The 19,939-nt window shown below is 46.1% G+C and overlaps 1 protein-coding gene across 2 annotated transcripts; it reads right to left on the bottom strand.

Moving 5' to 3' along the window:
* Positions 1–2,304: 2,304 nt before the first annotated feature.
* Positions 2,305–15,449, bottom strand: MYDGF (myeloid derived growth factor). 2 transcript variants are annotated; one of them, XM_020971397.2, is made up of 6 exons: positions 14,861–15,449; positions 10,631–10,681; positions 8,787–8,848; positions 6,374–6,455; positions 5,017–5,089; positions 2,305–3,053 (listed from the first exon to the last, which is right to left on the bottom strand). In XM_020971397.2, the coding sequence occupies exons 1-6, from the start codon at positions 15,158–15,160 to the stop codon at positions 2,974–2,976; spliced, it is 648 nt and encodes a 215-aa protein (XP_020827056.1). In that variant the 5' UTR covers positions 15,161–15,449; the 3' UTR covers positions 2,305–2,973. The 2 variants fall into 2 exon arrangements, with proteins under 2 accessions (XP_020827056.1, XP_020827055.1); XM_020971396.2 differs by having other exon boundaries at positions 14,810–15,437.
* Between the last annotated feature and the right edge of the window lie 4,490 nt (positions 15,450–19,939).

Raw genomic sequence — 19,939 nt, 5'->3', positions numbered from 1 at the left:
AAACTCTCAGGCTCCTTGCTCCAGTGAGATCAGAACCCTTCTGGGTTTTTATTTGTTTATTCATTCTGTGGGTGTTTTTCTTTTTCCTTTCCCTAAACGCCAAAGGCAGTCAAGGCTTTTCATAAAATGTGATTCTTGGCTTGAGTCATGGTACTGCAACCCAGATGTAAGAAATGAAAGCTTGGAACAGCATCCCTGTGATTTATTAGTGGAGCTCTGATCAGAGGCAGTGAGAAAAGGGTGCAAGGAACTGGTACCATCCACCTTCATGGGCCACTAACCAGAACCACTTTTGTGACCATCCTGGGGATTGCTGGTTTCTTCCATCCTACAATGTGCATGTTTTGTGCTAGCCGACGCTGACTAAGGAATAGCAGCAACCCTTTCACCACAGAGAAAACTCTCTGTGCACCTCCTTTTTAGGGAAAGTGCTGGCCAGCTTAATACAAACAGCAGACTGGCCCCTCAGAGAAGAAAGCAGACACCATCAATGGACAAACCAAACCAGAATTATGGTGCTGCATGGGTCTTTGGGATGTCTGGTCCAACTTGTACCTGGTGGGGGGTGGAATCTCTTCTACAAGAGTTTGTTCTCTCTACATTTGAAGACTTTCAGTGATGTTTCCATTACTCACTACTTCTTAATGCAGGCAATTCCACTTTGTGATAGCTGATCATTTGAAGTTTTTAACTTTTTTTTTGAACTCAGGAACACCCAAGTTCAAATCCAGCCCAAGACACTAGCTGTGTAGTAACCCTGGGCAAATCACTTAACCTCTATCTGCCTCAGTTTCCTCATCTGTAAAACGGGAAAATAGCAGCACCTACCTCCCAGGACTGTTGTGAGGCCCAAATGAGGTAATGCTTGTAAAGCATTCAGCACAATGCCTGGCACGTACTAAGTGCTATCTAAACTTTAGCTGTCATTGTCATTTTCCTCACATTGAGCTAAAACCTGGTTCTCTGCACCTTGCTCCTCTGCTCATCAAGCAGAAGAAGCCTAATCCTTTTCACACGGTAGCCACCCTTGAAAACAGTGCCCGTGACCCTTGTCTCTTCTGCTCCCGGCTACACCTCCCAGCTCCTCTGACTGATGATTCAACTGCCCAGGCTGGTAGCTGGGAATGACCATTTCTCATATTAGGAAGATGGTACACAGTGACACAAAGATGACAGAGCTGGTGAAGTATCTCCATTAGGTACAGCCACAATGCCAGACAGTCTAGTCCCATCAGGGTCTTCAGGGTGTCAGAGTGCAGCTAAACTGCTCTGAACTTAAAAGGATTTTTTCTCTGGCACATCCTCCCTTACCATGAAGGCACAATTTAGGGCACTTAAATTGAGAATTTCATCCTCAAAAGGCCTTTACCCATAACAACTAGACCACCCCAAGAACTAGGTTAGTGCTTTTATTAGCTCTATTTTCTGGAAGGTGAGGGAAAGAAACCAAATGGTTTGACTTGGGAGTGTCTCTGCCAAGATGAGCGAGCACTCCAGTAGGAATGCTCAGCTCTCAGCTTCCCGTGCCCTTCCCCCCATCGAAGCTCTCCTAAGCATTGATAAATGGCTCAAGAAGCAGCCTATAAGGATAACCTGCCTGCCATCAGCACTGACCCCCCCAAAAAGCAGAAGAGGCAGCCTGCTGCAGTGGGGAAAGCACTGGACATGAAGCCCAAGACCTGGGCTTGAATCCTGGCTTGGTTTGCTGCTGTGTGACCTTGGGCAATTTACTTCTTTTATGACACCTCGTTTTAATCTGCAAAATGGAGGGACTGAACTAAGCCGTCTCTAAGGTCCTTTCCAGCCCGAAATCCTGGGATCTCATGATTCTGCATCTAGAGAGTAGGGCAAAAGCCCTGGATCTGGAGTCCAAAGACCCGGCTTGGAGCTATGGCTTTGTAAAATGCTTAGTCGAGAAACAGTCCTGGGCAGTGGAAAGAGGGTCAGTCTTAGAACCAGAGGCTCCACCTGGGTTCAAAAGCCATCTCTGCTACTCACTCTGTGTGCAAAGTTGGGTAAATGACTTAACCTTTTGGCCTCAGTTTAAAGAGGGATTTGGAATAGAAGCTCTCTTCCATCTCTAAGCCTATGTTAGCTAACATGCTACAAGGGAGTGCTGGGTCCTGAGTTAGACCATTTCCTCTGCCCTTTGGGTAACTGCTCAGACTGGACATGCTTCTACCCAAGCAATGTTAAATGCAGGAGGCACAACCCTCCTGGCACAGAGGGCTCCCCCCCAAGGCACAACTAGCAGCTTGAAGATACTGACCCCTTTGAGCAAGAAAAGCTCTTCAAAGACAGAGGCAGTTTTTAACCTTGCCCTGGTCCCCTCTTCATTTATTTGGACATGAAAGAACGTTGAATTCCCTTCACAGTCAATCTACAGGGAAATAAATGGGGTAGACGTAGGAAAATAGTCCTGAAAGTGTACTGAGAGACACAACAAGTTGGCTGGATTTTTGTTTCAGAGTCAAGCTGCCCTGCCCCTTCCTCATACCGGTGATTTCAGATCTGGCCGTGGGGAAGCAGGTGGTTGGCTCCCCCTTGTCTAGGGACAAAAAGGGCCCTGGACAGTGGCACGCATCTGGGCAGGAACACAAGTCTGCTCCTGCCATATTGAGGTGATTCTGAGGCCCTTTTGGGACCATCTGCTTTAGCTCCACCTTCTTAGGAAGCATCAAAGTAGTCTTGTTCGGAACAGAAGTACCATGAGGTACGGAAGGAAAAGCAGTGACAGGCTGTCTGAGGGCAAGCCATGGATCTCGGCCACTCCTGCTGGCCTGAAAGAGAAGCTTCGGAGCTTTACTCTCTCTGACACCTGCAGAGTCCTGGCCTTAACACCCCAAATACAGCACTGTAGACATCTGTGTGGGAAACCAAGAAAATACCCCCTAAGAAACCAGCACATGATATGGTCCCCTCTGGTCACTCCGGTAGAGGCAAGACAAGACAAACTTTGGACGAGGCTTCAGATCACAGTTCAACATGGCCTGTTCTGGCCACTAACACGATTTTGGACAGTTCAGCTCGGAATGCCCCTTGTCTGTGGGTCACTGAAAAAATGCACACATAGATAAAAATATACAATCAGAGGAGAAAAATGCAATGGCACTGAAAAAAAACCCACCCCACATTCACACTCAAGTACTTCTGAGAACACAAATGGTGGCTTAGCCATCAATTGACCCACTATGTTTCCTTGAACAAGTCCTCATCTCTGGAGGTCTCAGTTTCCTTATTTAAAAAATGGAGTCGGCATGGTTGCTAGTCTAATATTCCTTCCGGATTAAAGACTCTTATTCTCTAAGTAAAAGTGCTCTACTAATTAAGGTAAATTATTATATAGTAACACCACAATTTCTACACCTTTATCAACACACCTTCCTCACTGGAAGTTTCCTATACCAATGAAATCAAAGGTCCAGTTAAAAAAACAGAACACACTCTAATTATCTGAAGAAGGCCTCGTAAGAGAATTTTTAGACATCTGAAGCCCACTTCTTTTCACTGCCAATGTTTTTTTCAAGTTTGACCCTTTATGTGGAAATCTCATCTAAAACATATAATTTCTCTCTTCTTCCCTCTTGCCCAAAGTTCTCCTCTCCTCTCTCTGCTGTCAACTGTCAACTTCAGCTTTGCCTCTCTTAGAGGTGTGGACTTTGTGACAACCATTTCCCAATCAAAGGCCTTATTCGCTTATACTGGGCTTCCTGGCATCTGGGCCCTGAATGAGGAGTGTTTCTGACTCAAGGTCTTTAATTATAAACCTGTGCCGCCTATTGTTGGCTCTAGAATGATTGAAAAGGAAGCAAGCCCCACACACATACACCTTCTTAAGATGGAGACAAACTCCATCTTAACAGAAGCCAAGGTGGGGTTGTTTATTTGAAAAGTGACTATATGCAGAATGTCTGTAAATTTAAGGCCTAAAAGATTAGGGATTGAGGTTGTCTCCCTTGAAACTATAACTCCATACTGAAATGCCAGACATTTGAGACACCTCTGACCCAAGATAACAAATTCTGTTTGAGAACCAAACATGTGCTTTCTGTGATATCAACCTACCTCTAACCTTTTCCTTCTGTCATTCTGGCAAGTGAGCAATCCCAGGGTCTAAGACCTAATGAAAACAGGGGCTATTCCTGGACTGTACATCAGACTTAATAATCACAGAAATCCCATGGGGTGCTTTCAGGTGACAGGATGATTCCTTACAACAGTCTCATTGGTAGGGTAATAGAAGAGTAATTATTTTCATTTTCCTAATAAGGAAAACAAAGATAGGATGTGACAGTGCTAGTCTCTCAGCTCCAAGTCTAGGACTTGAACACAGCTCTCCTACCTCCGAATCCAGTCCTCTCTTCTACCACATCTGCCTTTCAAGCCCTTCTGTTTGGATCTCCCACTCTTACTCCAGATAGCCACACCCCAATCCATCACATCACTGCATCTGAGCTACAAAATCACTGAGTCACTGGGTCATAGGATTTACAGCTATAAGGAAACTTATAGATTATTTAGCTCAATCCCCAAATTTTACAGATTAGGAAACTGAGGCCCATAGAAAGGAAATCCCCGTCTTTTTTTTGTTCTTAGAGACTCAGTCTCCCTATTTTGCCCAGGCTGGAAGCACAGTGGCTCTCAAAGACCCGATGCTACTGCTGTTTGGGACAGGATCTTTGACCTGCTCTCGGGGGCTGAGCTGTGAGCTGTTGGGCTCTTCTTAAGCAGTCTCATTTCCCTTAGCCCCCAGAGCTCAGAACTTCCAAGCTCCATTGGTCCACCAGCCTCCCTCTCCCATGCAGCAGGGATTACAAGCATGTGCTACCACACCCACCTAAAATGACTTGGTTAAGGTCATATGGGTGGTAGTAAGGAAACCCATGAGGTGATTTTAATGAGACTTTCCCATAAATACTGAATTCATTATTCATCTCTCTTTCATGCCTTCCCTCTTTCCCTTCTGGCCCAACTCTCACAATTCACCTTCACTGGTCTTCTAAAGTAAATATTTACCTGCTGTGCTCGTCACTTCAAATTCTTCAGGTTTCAGGGGAACATCTGCATCTTTTCCAGTTGAAGCTGTAGACTGAAAAGAACCAATTCTAAGGTTTACCAGAGGACTCTGTACAGGGGACTAACTGTTCCATTTGCTTCGAACAAAAAAAGAGCAGTTCTTATGCCAGAGAAGCGAATGTGCTGCTGTGTACCTAAATCTACTTGAGAGACCATCAAATAGCTTAACAAGAGCTAGCTCAGCCTCGGACATTCACTGGCCAGGTGACTGTGGACAGGTCATTTCCCCTCTCTGAGGTGCAGTTTCCTCATCTGTAAAATAATGTTTTCACTGCCTCCCTCATGATGCTGCTGTGAGGATTACCCAGAGCACTGTGCCTTGATGCTCTCAGAAACGTCTGCTAGCATGGTTTTCTACGATGCTGTCAGGCCTTCCTCACAAAGCCTCCATGGAGGGGATGCAGTTTACCCACACCTATATTCCCAATGACCAAAAGAGACACGGATGTGTCAGGACCCACCCAGCCAGGGAGTGTGAGAGCCGAACCTAAATGGGGCCTGAACTGGGCCTCCTTCATTCACCCACACCTAGTGCTCTCTCTGCACACGATCAACGCTGTAACTTCTAAGTTTTTCTTTCAGTCAGTGATTTGTGAAAAGGATACGGGAAGGGCAGGCTCTGCCCCATAACGTTTATCAGCACCGCCCCACTTTCACATTAGCCAAAGACAGACAAAATGCTTTCATGGAAGCCACAGGCTGGCAGCCAGGACTAAACTCATTTCCTAATATGAGGAGCCCTGGGTTATCCCAAAAAACAATACAGAAGAGATTCTTTTCTAAAAAATAAAGTCAAACCTTTCTAACTAAACCTCTAAGTCCATTAACTCCCTAATTTAGCTTTATACATGGAAGTAAATTTCATTTGTTGACATCCCACCAATTCGTAATTAAGATAATTCTGGCATATACTGACTACAGGAAAGCCTATGAAAAAAGGGAAACATTTCACTTACTTCAGGGAACAGACTTCCTTTCCCTTTTGCAGCATCCACCCGAAACCCCAGAGCTAATTACAAATGACCCATTATCTATTCATTAAAGCAGTAACGCAGGGCCTTTACTTGGCAACTCATTTAAAACCATCTAAATGCGTGTTACTCTCTGGCTTTCTGAGTAACAAAATTGAATTTTAAACACTTTCGCAAGTCATTAATTCCGACAGGCTCCTCTGCCCTGCCTCCCATCAGCATGGGCACCTGGTTTCATGCAGCAGAAGCTTGGGCAGCAATCCCAGAACTCACAGCATTATCTCCAAATGCCCACTCTTAAGTTAGAGCCATATACTAAGACTTACATAAGCCATGCCGTATTCAACCTCTGCTCCCTGCACTTCTGCCTTAAACTGAGTAAAGAACAGGTAAGACTTCCCCTGGGGCCTGCAAAAAAAAAAAGTTATTAGAATCATTCAGAGAAGGGAATGCTGGTAGAAAATCACGGTCCAAATGCTCTGCAGCTGGCCCAGGGATCGGAAGCCTGTCCTTTTAGCATCTGAGCCTGGCTTCTTAAAACCAGGGAGAGATGGAAGCTGTCTGAACAGGTCATTGACTCTGGGCAAGAAGCATTCATGCTGCTAGGGATGAGGCCTCAGATCTCTAGCTCTCTACCAAGGGAGGGCAGCTAAACCATCCTGAAGACCAATGCCATTGTTTCCCAGCTGGATGATCCCAGGTCAGTTACTTTGCTGCTATGGCTTGGTGTCCTCATCTATAAAATGGGGATAATACCCACCCTCTCTACTTCATAGAATTGTTGCGAGGATCAAGTGAGGTAGCTCAGGTAAAATGCTTTGTAAACCCAAATGAAAGTGCTCTAGATATCTGAGATTCCTACCAGATTCCAGGCCTGGGATGACCTCAGAAACATCTGCCTGAAGACCAGCGTAGCTTAGCCAAGTGTGGAAAGGCTCCTAATGAAGGAGTTGGGAACTGCACTGGCAGAGGGAGCCCCAGCAGCCAGGAAATAACCAATAATGAAAAGAATGAGTGATATTCAATTCAGCTTTAAGGTTTATCAAGTATTTTAGTGAAAAGTTCCCATTCTTTCATACAGAATCCTGAATGCATCTAAAGCTACATTCTCATGATCTCTAAGGTGCTTATATAAAACTTAAAAGGCCCTTTGAGAGGTTACTGATCACCTGCATTTTGAGGGTAGCCAAACTAGGAAACAAAGGACAAACATGTTTCCCCTAGACCTACGGTAAGGCAACAGGAAAGTCAGAAATATAAGCCAATGCTACTCTGAAGGCACCAGCCCATGGCCTTAGCTCCCCCACGACAATGATACATTCATTTTCTTGTAACAAGAGCAGTACTCCTAAAACCTGGGCCATCCAGAACCCACTGAGACAGCCTCAGGGATTCTGCTTTGGCTAATGTAGGGAATCTAAGTCAATTAAACAAAGAGTGAGGCCCAAGCATTAGAGTTACTAAACACCTACTAAGTGCAAGCATTAGGTGAGAATTAGAAATACAAGTCTCATTTCCAGGCCTCCAGGAGCTCACAGTGGAACTGGGTAAAGAGAAGACCCTACTGTACATGAAAAGCTAACTGAAAACACGAAGCATAATTACATGTTCATGTTCTTTATCCTGGCTTCACTCTTCCGTTCACCCAAATCTATCCCCACTTTCAAGACCCAATTCCAGTCCTATCTCTTCTCGAAAGCCTTTCTGTCCACACTGCATTCTCTGAACACTTAAAGAATCGATCTCCATTCCACACAACTTAGCACCTAATTACAGCTGGCTACTGTTCTCTGCCCAATGATAGGACCACTGGAGTGTTCAAGAAAAACCAAGAAAACCGGGTCGGTCATGCATTCTTGCAGGCAAAGGATATTCCTTAGCAATATTAAGTGAGAAAAGCATCTAAGTGTTTTCTGGGTCTCCTTAACTGGAAAAGGAGGGAGGCAGAACAAATAATTATCTGAGGTCTTTCCTTGACTCCTCCCCAGCCCAGCTGTCCCAGACCTCACCCAAACTGTTCACACAGATGAGACGGGAACCACCAAGTCTTTTTCTTCCTGTCAGCTGGAGAACCACTAGGCCTCACCATCTGCTCTGCCCAGGTATCTTAAGGTCTTCTAGGCCTCAACAACGGCCCTGCCTCTAGGTCCTCAAGATCACTTTACTGTCACCTGAACTGGTACCCATAATCCCAGGGTGCTTGGGCCTTGCTGAGGCTGTACCTGTAGTCCACCTGCTCCTCGTTGTCTCTTCTCTCCTAACTACAATGTAAGCCCCCTGAAAACAGGGAGTGTTTCCTTTTTCTACTTGCACACCCAGCACTCAACACAGTGCTTGGCACAAAGTAAGAGCACAATAAATGCTCTTTTGTTCCCTCATTCAATGTCCTAAGGTCCCTTCCCAGCTCTGACAACACCCTGTATTTTGTGTTCCAAGGCTGCTCCTTCTATAGCTTTCTATGACTCAACCATCACCACTGCTGCTGCAGCTCCTGCTTCTTTTACCTAGCATTTTAAAGTTTGCAAAGGACTTTATGAACACTATTATTACCCCCATTTTACAGATAAGGAAACTGAGGCACAGAGGTGACGTGATTTGCCTAGGGCCACATAGCCCTGCCAATGTCAGAGGCAGGATTTGAACCCAGGTCATGCTGACTCCAAGCCCAGAGCTGTAGCCATTATGAGTTCTAAAGGAGCCAGAGGACAGATAAAATAACAGTGAAATGACTGAACTTGCCTCCAAATGATGCAGGTGAGGAGTCGGCTGTCATCACTGAGGTCCAGGCTCATTTGCCACTGCTGTGAATGGAAGACAGTTTAAGTCTCATGATGCTTGTAAATGGAAAACATCTCACGACTTTTTTCTACTTAAAACTGCTTTGAGGCCCCTGAGCAACAGTAAAATGTTCTAACCCAGGCACAGCATCAAACAAATCCAGGAAAGCTCTCCCCGCTTTTAGAAAATTACCTAAGAAGGAACCTGACTCGCTGACGAAGCATGTGAGAGACGCCTTCGTCAGTAAAGCTCCTGTGAAAGGGGCAGCATAAAGACGCCCTCTCTCCCAAAGAGGAAGGATGGTCTAGAGAAGGGACTTCTCCTTGCTTATAGGGCCTTGATACTGGCTGCCCTCTGTACACCGAGGGCAGCCTCACCTCTCTGCACTCACGATGTCAGGTATTTGTTCCTGCTGACTTTCATTCAGTAATGTTCAGGTGGTGAACACAGGTGTAAATGTAACCTCTGGATGAATGGAGGATTTTGGTAGCGTAACAGTAATTCAATCAAGTTAGCAGTCAGTTGCCAGGCCTTGCCAGCTCTTGCCAGCTCTCCCTTCACATCTCCTCCCCTCACTTAGTGGTCACCTCCTGTCTCACCCTCTCCCTCCTGCCACAGACATGCCCTCATCACTTCTCATCTGCACTAGAGCAACGGCGCTTCCTTTCCAACAGATGTCCCTGTTCACGTGGACTGAACTATTTCAGAAAAGGAGAAGAGTGACTCCACGGCCAACAGAGAGATCACAGCAATGAGAATCTGGACTGGACAATATCGATCAATGGGTCTTAATCTTCGTTGAGTTATGGACCCTTTTGGTCAAAGTCTCAGAACGATGTGAAGAAGCCCTGATATAGCAGAGTGAATGTCAAAAAGGAGGGGCTGCGGAGTGCCCTCCCCTGCTCCCAGGCCAGAGTATCGAGGAAGGAGAGAAGGAGCAAGTAAGCAATGGAGAGGGTGTCATGTTATCTGAAGACAGTCCTACATGATAGAAAGAATGTGAAAAGAAGAGATGAAGGAGGCCTGTTAACAGCCTAGGGGATTCCAGAGGGCACAACGGTAAGGAAAGGCAGAGGAAGAAGGGGGACAGGTAATTAATCTACTTCTCAATACCTCTTAGTTATCATAGAGCCTTTCTCAAAGGTAAAGAAATGCTAAGAAATTCTAAACAATTACCACCACGAAATTACGAAATTCAATAGACAGTATCTTTTAAATCACATCATCATCATGGGTGCCATAAAAACTCAGAACCCACTATACAATGATTCCTTCATCTCAGAGAGTGCAAGGGAAGGAAATAAGAATAAATAATAAAAATGCTAATAACAGTAGGTGACATTTACATAGCACTTTATACACATCATTCCACTGAAATCTTCCCCAAGCCCACCACCTGTGAGACAGGCGGTATACTTATTACTAGTGCTACTTTATGGACAAACCACCTTAGGGGACCTACACAGGCCCCAGAAGAGGGCGGATTCAAACCTCGGTCTTCTGGGTCCAAACCCAAGGCCTTTTCCACTAAAGTTTGAGAGGTACAAGACATGTGACACCTTCTTCACTGCACTGACAGTAAGGTCTCTCAGGGTTCAAAGCCCCGCCTGGGGTCACACAATGAACCAGGACAAGGCGCCAGGTCTCCCAAGCCCAGAGTTAGTTGGTTCTGCACGTCAGGCTATTCTGTCCGGCCGTCAGGACAACATACTCACTCAGCCTCTGCAGGAAAGGCTGACAATGCAGCTCGAGTCTGTGGGGGAACTATCCTTTGATCAAGCTGTGCTAGGATTTGAATAACTCACCTCATTAGTCCCACCTTGAGCAGCATATGTGAATGTGCAGGTGTGCCCTCCCTGGAGAACACAAGAGAAAAAAATAAGTCTTGGGAACAGCAGGCAACAGGAAATCCCAAAGAGTTGTTAAATATATCTCCCCTTCTTTTTAGTTTCGGGCTCTGAGCATAAGAGGAAGTCAAATTCGTTTGTTAGGTACTGCTACAGGCAAACGACAATCAATTAACTTATTTATCTACACGAGAACTTAGGGAGAAGAACAAGACGCAGGAGCCCAAAGTGGAAAAGGACCTTAGAAAAATCCTATTTCAGGCTGAAGAATAAATACCCTCTGCAACCTTTCTGACAAGGTCATCCAATATGGGTGCCTCCAGTGACAGGAAACCCACTACCTCCAGAGGCAGAGTATTCATTCTATTTTTGGACAACTCTAGTTATTAGGAGACTTTGTTATGCTGAGCTGAAATCTCCCTCTTTGTCATTTTCAGTCCTCCCTCCTGGCTACTCTAAAATGGCTCCATCGACAACATGCTCATGCTGCCCTTTCCCTGTACTACTCCATCTACAGCCCCGAACACACCATCTACCACCTCTTCAACTGGCACTGTGTATCCTCCTCTTGTATGTTCTCCTGAACCTTGGTCCAGGGACACACAGATCTGAGCGAGGTAAGGGCCCCTGCAATCTGCCATAGTCAGGTCACTCCTGGGGGATCAGGAACAGTTCTGGATGCCATGTTAAAGAGAGATATTGAGAAGGCAGAACCTGTAAGACAGTGCTATTATTCTTATTCTAACAGAAGAAGAAACTGAAACTGAAGCAGAGGAAGATTAAGTGATTTACCAGGATCACACAGTTACTAAGTATCTGAGGCTGGATTCAGAGCCTGGACTTCTTAACTCCAAATCCAGTACTATATTCCCTAGGCCATCTAGCTGTCTAGAAATCACAGTGGCTCCCTATTGACTCTAGGTAAAACACAAACTCCTTTGTGTGGCCTTCAAAGTCCTTCACGATTTGGCTCCTGCTTACCCTCCCAGAAATTTCCCTTTATAGCCTTTCATACACTCTGTGAACTTGCCTACTCGAGGGGGCCTGTCCACAATACTCCACCTCTTTCTTTGGAACAGCTCTCCCTTCTGCTTGGACCCTGCTACTCCTCACCTCAATCTTTTGGAGCCCCTACCTTCCTTTCAGCATTAGCTCAAAGACCCTTTTCCTACGGGATGCCTCTCCCGATCTCTCCCTCTCCCACAAAGAACTTTGCATTGATACATCTGTACATAAAGTGTACTCTCAACAGAATAACAGCTCCTTGAGGGCAGGAACTATTTGCTTCTGCATTCTTAGTGCCAGCGCTGAACACTGCCCATGGTATATGCTTAATAAATGCTTGCTGAATTCAGATGCATGCTGCAGAGGATTCCTGCTTCAAGAATAGAAGAGCCCCTGGGATCTCTCTCCTCCTTACTTGTCCATGGCTCCAGGACTCCCAGGCTACACGGCAGCACACAAATGGATTTGCAGATTTCCACTCAATAGATGAAGACTATTCTAACACTCCAGACCCTTTAATAACATAACCTCCTTTGGGAAGTGGTCATTCCCCTGAATCTCGGCAACGCCTGCAGTCTACTTTTTAAGAATGCCATTGTGGGGTTCTATATGCTTGGGAGTCTAAGAGGCTGGAACAGAATATATCTTCTCCTTCTTCTCAGATGCTGTACCACTTCTGTGGCCCCAGGCTGAGGGCTTCTGGGAAGACGGCTCCCCTAGCCACTTCTGAAAAACCCCAGTGCCCCCTGCACCCAGCACTGGCAAGTGGAGCCCTGGGATGAGCTCCAGTGGCCCTGGACCCCAGGCTTGGGAACGTCTCCCCTGTGCTCCCTTTCCTTCATCCTAGAGCACCTCGTCCTCTTATTAAAACAAGTTATTTAACACTTGCTACAAGCGGGGCTCTGGGCTAGGCAAGGGGTCCAGCAGTCCTCATCCTCATGGAATTCACAGTTCACAGCCATTTTTTATTTCACTTAATCTTTACAATCGTGTGAGGGGAGGTAGGCATTGGTCATCATCTACTTTTTACAGCAGAATGAATCAAGCAGCAAATACCTGTTAAGCATCTACTATGTCCTAGGCTCTGGGCTGAGTGTTGGGACCACAAAGACAAAATTTAAATAGTCTCTGTCCTCAAGGAGTTTGCATACTAATAGGAGAGACCACCTGTACGCACAGAAGTGTACGCAAAATACAGACAAAAGGAACACGAGTCACTTTGGAGAGGGCACTGACAGCTGGGGGTGAGTCAGGAAAGGTTACAGATTCGAGGTGGTGCTTGAGCAGTCTTGAAAAAATCGGATCTCAAGAGGCAGAGGTGAGAAGTGAGGTGTATTCTGGGTCTGGTAGACAGCTTGTCTAGCACAAAGGCTCACAGATGTGAGACTCCACAGAGTCATGGAGAGGATGAGCAACAGCTAAGAAGTCTGCAAGGGTAGGAAGTGGCCAGGGTGTGAAAAACTCTGCATGTCATATGGAGAAGGCCGCATGTGAACCTGGAAGGGATGGGGGTCCACTGGAGTGTATCCAGTGAGTGAGTGAGTGTGTGTGTGTGTGTGTGTGTATATGAGAGAGAGAGAGAGAGAAACAGACAGATTTGAAAGAGACACATTTTATAGAGAAAGAAACAGATTTTACAAAATATACATATATAGAGAGAAAGACAGACAGACACATGGTCAGACCTTTGCTTTGGAAAGATTCCTTTGACAGCTGTGTGGAGGATGGAGAAGAGATTTGAGGAAGGAAGGGAGACCAAGAAGAGATTACTGAAATAGTCCAGGCAAGAGGTGCTGAGGCCTAAGCTAAAGTGAGGCTGTATGACAGAAAAAAGGAACTAACCACAAATGATGCTTTGAAAACATAGGAAACTGAGCCTCACTGAGGTGAAAGGACATATCTAGCCAGGGCAGGGCCAGGACTAGCCTGATTTTTCATCTCCCCCAGCTCAGACATGTATGTTACTGCACATATAGTGATACACTTACTGATTGTTCAGTTTTAACCGGAACTCCCAGCCCAACGTTCTTTCTACCAGACTACTATCTTAAGCACTTATCATACTTGACTATACTATATTTGCACGTTTTATCTTCTCTACCAGACCATGTCATGTGGATAGGGGCCAAAATTCAATCTTCTCAGGGTCTCCCTCCATGCCAAGCAGAGTCTAATGTGTGTACCTGTTAAGTTAATCTCCCACTTAATCTAGCGCTTGTCCATCCTTGCTATTTCTTTAAGAAGATACTCCTTCCAATCACTTCATCTCCCCACTCCAGTCTTTTCACTAGCTAGGTGGCTCAGTGGATAGAGCGCTGGACCTAGAGTCAGGAAGACCTGAGCTCAAATCTGGCCTCAGCTGTGTGACCCTGGGCAAGTCATTTAACCCTGTCTGCCTCAGTGTCCTCATCTATAAAATGAGCTCAAGAAGAAAATCACAAACTGCTCCAGTAATAACCCCAGGGGTTGTTGGACATGACTGAAAGACCCCCCTCTTACCAGGTGGGCTCTCCCTCCTGTCTTTCCTGACTTCCTGCAAGTGCCAGACATAATCTCGTGTTCTACAAGAAGCCTTCCCCAACTCTTCTTAATTCCACTGCCTTTCCCAAGTTGATTACTGCCTGTCTTGTCCCCAGCCTGTTTGCACATAGTTGTTTGCATGTTTGCTCCTCCATTAGACTGTAAGCTCCTTGAAGGCAGGGGCTGCCCCTTGCCTCTTTTGGTATCCTCAGCTCTTAATAAATGCTGAATGACGGGTGGAAAGGACCTCGGAACAGATATCAGAAGTGGGGGGCCCTTCGGTCACATGTTCGAGTCCCGCCAGAGGCTGGGGCTGCTCAGCCAACCCCGATCACGGGGACCCTGGATCATCGGGGGGCCGGGATTTGTTGGGCTCCTGCTGGGCAGACTGTCACAGGAGGGGGTTGGGGCGCCCCCAGGCCGACCCCCTCCCGGCGCACAGCGGGGGACCGCCGGGGCGCCCCTCCCCCGCAGGCCCGGCGCTCGCGCTCCCCCGTCCCGCGTCCCCGCCTCGCCTCCAAACGGGCGTCGCTCTCTTGGGGGGCCTGGGAGGGCGAAGGGTCCGCTCCCTGCAGCCGCCCCGGCCCCAGCCCGGCCCCGGGCCCCCCGTACCGCCTGCCCGTGGCTCTGCGAGAAGGAGTGCACCACCCCGCCGGGACGCACGTCAAAGTCTACGGCGCGGTCACCGTCGCTGCCGCCCGCCGCCGCTGCCGCCGCTGCCAGGAGCAGGAGGAGTGAGGCCCAGGGGCGTAGGCCGGGAGCGCCGCTGCTACTTCGGCCGTTGGGCGCCGCCATTCGGGCCGGAGGCTGGGAGGGAAGGGAACGCAGACGGGGTGCCGAAAGGGACACGTTAGGCAGGCCGCGGGGCGGGCGGGGGAGAGAGAGCGCCACGTCAGAGCTCGAGGTGGCCACGTGACCAACCCCCCCACACACCCCGCCGCCGCCGGCCGCCATCTTGGGCATGAAGGAAATGATCTTAAGGTAGGGCCCTCAGAGCGTGCTCCTACTCCAGGCCTGCCCCGCCATTAGAATTGGGGGCCCCTCAGGGTTGTAACGGGGTGGCTTTGTCCTGTGAGGCGCTCCTTTCAATCTGCCCTTGACCCCAATGAGAAAGAAGTGGACGCGGACCCAGTACCGGAAAAGCCCCGCCCACAGATGGCGCTTCTGTTCATTCCATTCCCTTCCGTGCTGTTACGTCACGCTCCATGCCCTTACATCACAGTCCTCTGCAGTTTCGTGTAGCGTCGAACCTGGCACCCGAGAGAACACCTAGTCAAGTCGGGGGCATAATTGGGATTCCTTCATTAAGTGCTTTCTATATGCAAACCCCCTTTCCGGGCCATAACGTTATCAGCGCTCTCTCCTGGAATTACTTTGTATTACATCATAGATCTTTGCGTTTGCTTCCTTGTGTGCACGTTGAATTTGCAATCAGAAGAGAAAAGTTCAAACTACTGTTTACAGCCTTTGTTGTCTTGGACTCGTCATGGGCACACTGGATCTGTTTCCTCATTTGCTCTAAAATGAGGGGTTGGGAATAGACGACTTTTTTGTGTGTTCAAAGTGTTTTATTTTTTCCAATTACATGTACGGTTTTTAATGTTGATATTTTTATAAGATTTTTGGGTTTCAAATTTTTTCTCTCTCCTTCCACTTTTCCCTCCCCAAGATGGCAAGCCAGCTGATATAGGTTATACATGTGCAATCACGTAAGCATATTTCCACATTAGTCATTTTGTGAAAGAAGAAACAGAACAAAAGGGAAAAGCCACAAAAAAAACCCAAAAATAAGTGCAAATAGTGCTTCGATCTGCATTCAGACTCCATAGTTCTTTCTCTGGACGTGGATAGCATTTTCCATCATGAGTCTTTTGCAATTGGAACAGACAATTTAAGGTCTCTTGGGGCTCTAAAGCCATGTGTCCTCGAAGTAGGAAGTTCATTTTTGTCGCTGTTTCCCCAACAACCAAGCACAGTGTCTTCGACATATTACATGCTTAATCAAATAGTGTTAAATTGAATTGAAATGCAGGAGGACATAGAACACAGAGCCTGCTCTCCAGAAGCTTACAATGAATTGGAGCCATTGCCCAACTGACAAATGATCAAAGGATGTGAATAAGCAGTTTTCAAGGGAAGAAACCCAAACTATATATAACCATGTGAAAAAAATGTTCCAAATCACTGTCATTGTTCAGTTGTTTCAGATTCTTTGTGACCCCATTTGGGTTTGAGGTTTTCTTGGCAAAGATACTGGAGTGATTTGCCATTTCCTTCTCCAGCTCATTTTTGCGGATGAGGAAAGTGAGGCAAACAAGGTTAAGTGACTCGCCCAGGGTCATACACTTAATAAGTTCTGAGGTCAGATTTGAACTCAGGAAGATGAATCCCAGATGAGGCCCAGCCCTGTCCACTTTACCACCTAGCTGCCTCCACAAATAATTAGAGAAATGCAAATTAAAGTAACTCTTTTTTTAAAAATTTTTATTAATTTATTTTGATTTATCAACAATCACTCCTATATGCTTTTGAGTTGAAAATTTTTCTCCCCCTTCCTCCCCCCCACCCTCCCCAAGACGCGCACAATCTGATATAGGCTTTACATTTACATACCCATTAAACATATTTTCACATTAGTGAAGTTGTAAGTAAAAATTAAAACCAATAGGAGGAACCATCAGAAAGAAGGTAAAAGTAAGTGAGAGCGATTGGACTTCCATAGTTCTTTCTTTGGATGTGGACAGCATTTTCCATCCCAAGGCCTCTGGAGATGTCTTAGATCCTCATAATGCTGAGAAGGGTTCAGTTTAACAATATTGGTCATTGCATAACGTGTCTGTTATTGTGTACAAAGTCCTCTTGGTTCTACTCACTTCACTCAGCATCAGACCATATAAGTCTTTCCAGGTTTTTCTGAAGTCAGCCTGTTCATCATTTCTTATAGCACAATAGTATTCCATTACATTCATATACCACAACTTGCTCAGCCATTCCCCAATTGATGGGCATCCTCTCAATTTCCAATTCTTTGCCACCACAAAAAGAGCTGCTATGAATATTTTTGTACATGTGTGTCCTTTTCCCATTTGTTTGATCTCTTTGGGATATAGCCCTAGAAGTGCTATTGCTGGATCAAAGGGTATGCACATTTTTGTAGCCCTTTGGGCATAGTTCCAAATTGTTCTCCAAAATGGTTGGATCATTTCACAACTCCACCAACAATGTATTAGTGTTCCAATTTTCCCACATCTTCTCCAACATTTATCATTTTCCTGTTTTGTCATGTTGGCCAATCTGATAGGTGTGATGTGGTACCTCAGAGTTGTTTTGATTTGCATTTCTCGAATCAATAACGATTTAGAGCGTTTTTTCATATAACTATAGATGGCTTTAATTTCTTCATCTGAGAACTGCCTGTTCCTATCCTTTCACCATTTATCAATGGGGGAATGGCTTGTGTTCTTATAAATTTGTCTTAATTCTCTGTATATTTTAGAAATGAGGCCCCTTATCAGAGAGACTGGTTGTAAAAATTCTTTCCCAATTTTCTACCTTAAAGTAACTCTTAAGATTCCACCTCAAATTCATCCTATTTGCAAAGCTGATTTAAATAAAGAAATAAATATGACATAATGTGATATATTGGTTGGAGGGGCTCAAGAAAACAATCATATTGATGCAGGATTGGTGTAGCTGTAAGTTCAGGGGTAGGGAACATGTAGCCTTCTAGGTCCTTGGGTGCAGCCTTTTGACTGAATCCAAGTTTTACTGTACAAATCTTTTTATTAAGGGAATTTGTTCTGTGAAGCTTGGATTCAATCAAAGGGCTGCACTTGAGGGCCTAGAAGGCCACATGTGGCTTCCAGGCTGCAGGCTCCTCACCCCTGCTTCAGCTATTCTGGTTTGTTTGTTTGTTTTTTCATAAGGCAATTTGAGTTAAGTGACTTGCCCAGAGTCACACAGCTAGTGAGTGTTATGTGTCTGAGGCCAGATTTCAACTCAAGTCCTCCTGACTCCAGGGCTGGTGCTTCAGCTATTCTGGAAAGTAATTTTATACAGCCAGTAAGTATCTGAGGTAGGATTCAAACTTAGTCCTGCCTGGCTCCCAAGTCCAACATTCTACCCCCTGTAACTAGTTGCTGCCTTAGCTGTACAGAAGATAGACTGGGGACAGGGAGGCTTGTTAGGGGGCTGTTGGAAGATTACCTCCAAACTGGAGGTAATAAGGGCATCAACTAGGTGGTATCCACGTGAGGAAAGGGAAGGGAATGGATGCAAGAAATACTGTGGTGGTAAAATCTACAGGATTTGACAAACCAGTTGGACCTGGAGAATCAAAGGAAGAAACAGCACAGATAACCGGGGTGAAATTGGGAAGACGGAGAGTCCAGAAGAGAAGGTGGGTTTAGGGAAAAGGTGCTAAGTTCCACTTTGGACATCACAACGATAGGGGTGCATATGGGATGAGATCAGGTGTGCATATGCAGGGGCTTGCCCTGAAAAGGAAGAGGGGCACCTCTTCACATGCTTGAAGAAAGCATCTGATTCCAGATGAGGAGGATGGGAGAAGAGAGAGCTCATGAGAATGGCCTTATTTTTTTTTTTTGGTGAAGTATAAGAACTCCCCAGCTGAGGGGGTGGCTCCAGGGGGTACCTTGAAGGCTTGAGGAAGAATGAAATGGGGGATATTAAACTGATTGGGGAAGTGTGAAAGGATTGCCTTGCCACTCTGAGGACCCCAGGTGAGGTTCTGGAACATGAATTTGTATGGACTCAGAATAATGTAACGATTTTCTATAGCTCCATTCCCCAGCACAGGAACAGGAGCAAAGGTGGAGGACCGTGGGAGTAACCTACAATCGAGGCTTAGCGCAGTCAGTGAAAGGACAAGGGACAGGATGTAGAGATGTGATTTGAAGGGGCAGAAAGGAAACAGCATTTAAGTGTTTCTTATGTGCCAGGCACTGTGCTAAGCGCTTTACAAATATTCCATTTGATCTTCGAGACAACCCCAGAGGACAGATGCTACTAGTGTCATCCTCATTTTATAGTTGAGGGAACAGAGGCAGCCATCTGTTAAGTGACTTGCCCGGAGTCACAGCTAGTTAAATGTCTGAGGCTGGATTTGAACTCTGGTCTGCCAGACTCCAGGCCTTGTGCTCTATCCACTGCAACACCTAGCTGATTATCCTCTGATGACAGTGATTGGTTTTTGTTTTCATATTCTCAGTGCAAAGGAAACACTTAATGTGTTTGTTTAATTAAGGGGAGTCAGCAAAGGTAGATTAGTTTTTCTAGTCTGGTCACTGAAGGGGAAGAGAGAGATAAGGCTTTATAGAATGAGGTGATAGCAGGGCCTAGGGAAGGTTTGTTTGGTTTTGTGTGTGTGTGTGTGTGTGTGTGTGTGTTTTTAATTTAGGGAAGGGAAGACGTGAACCTATTTGTAGACGAAAGGAAGGGAACCACTGGACAAGGAGAGATTGGGAAAAAGGGGGGAAGGGGATTAACCAGGGGAAAGGCCTGGGAGGAGATGGGAATGGGACCAATTCCATTGAATTCCACCAATAAAGTTTCTGTGCTAGACACCTGGAGCACAAAGGCAAAGATGAAAGCGTCCTCCAAGCCCTCTAAGAGCTTATATTTTACTGGATCAAGGGTACAAATGGGGGGAGGGGGGAACTTAGGCAAGAACGAGGAAGGGGGGGCCTTAGGAAAGATTAGGATGACTAAGGTTGGGATGGC

Source organism: Phascolarctos cinereus, unplaced genomic scaffold (assembly GCF_003287225.1).
Source record: "Phascolarctos cinereus isolate Bilbo 61053 unplaced genomic scaffold, phaCin_HiC Scaffold_4;HRSCAF=312, whole genome shotgun sequence".
Classification (NCBI taxonomy): Eukaryota; Metazoa; Chordata; class Mammalia; order Diprotodontia; family Phascolarctidae; genus Phascolarctos; species Phascolarctos cinereus.
This window is presented reverse-complemented; position numbering and strand designations above follow the sequence as displayed.

Coding starts and splice junctions, on each gene's coding strand:
- MYDGF (XM_020971396.2), bottom strand. CDS start 15,160: ATGCCCAAGATGGCGGCCGGCGGCGGCGGGGTGTGTGGGGGGGTTGGT. Junction 6,456..8,786: donor CTCACCTGCATCATTTGGAG/GCAAGTTCAGTC, acceptor TTTTTTTTGCAG/GCCCCAGGGGAAGTCTTACC. Junction 5,090..6,373: donor TTGAATACGGCATGGCTTAT/GTAAGTCTTAGT, acceptor GGTTCTTTTCAG/TCTACAGCTTCAACTGGAAA.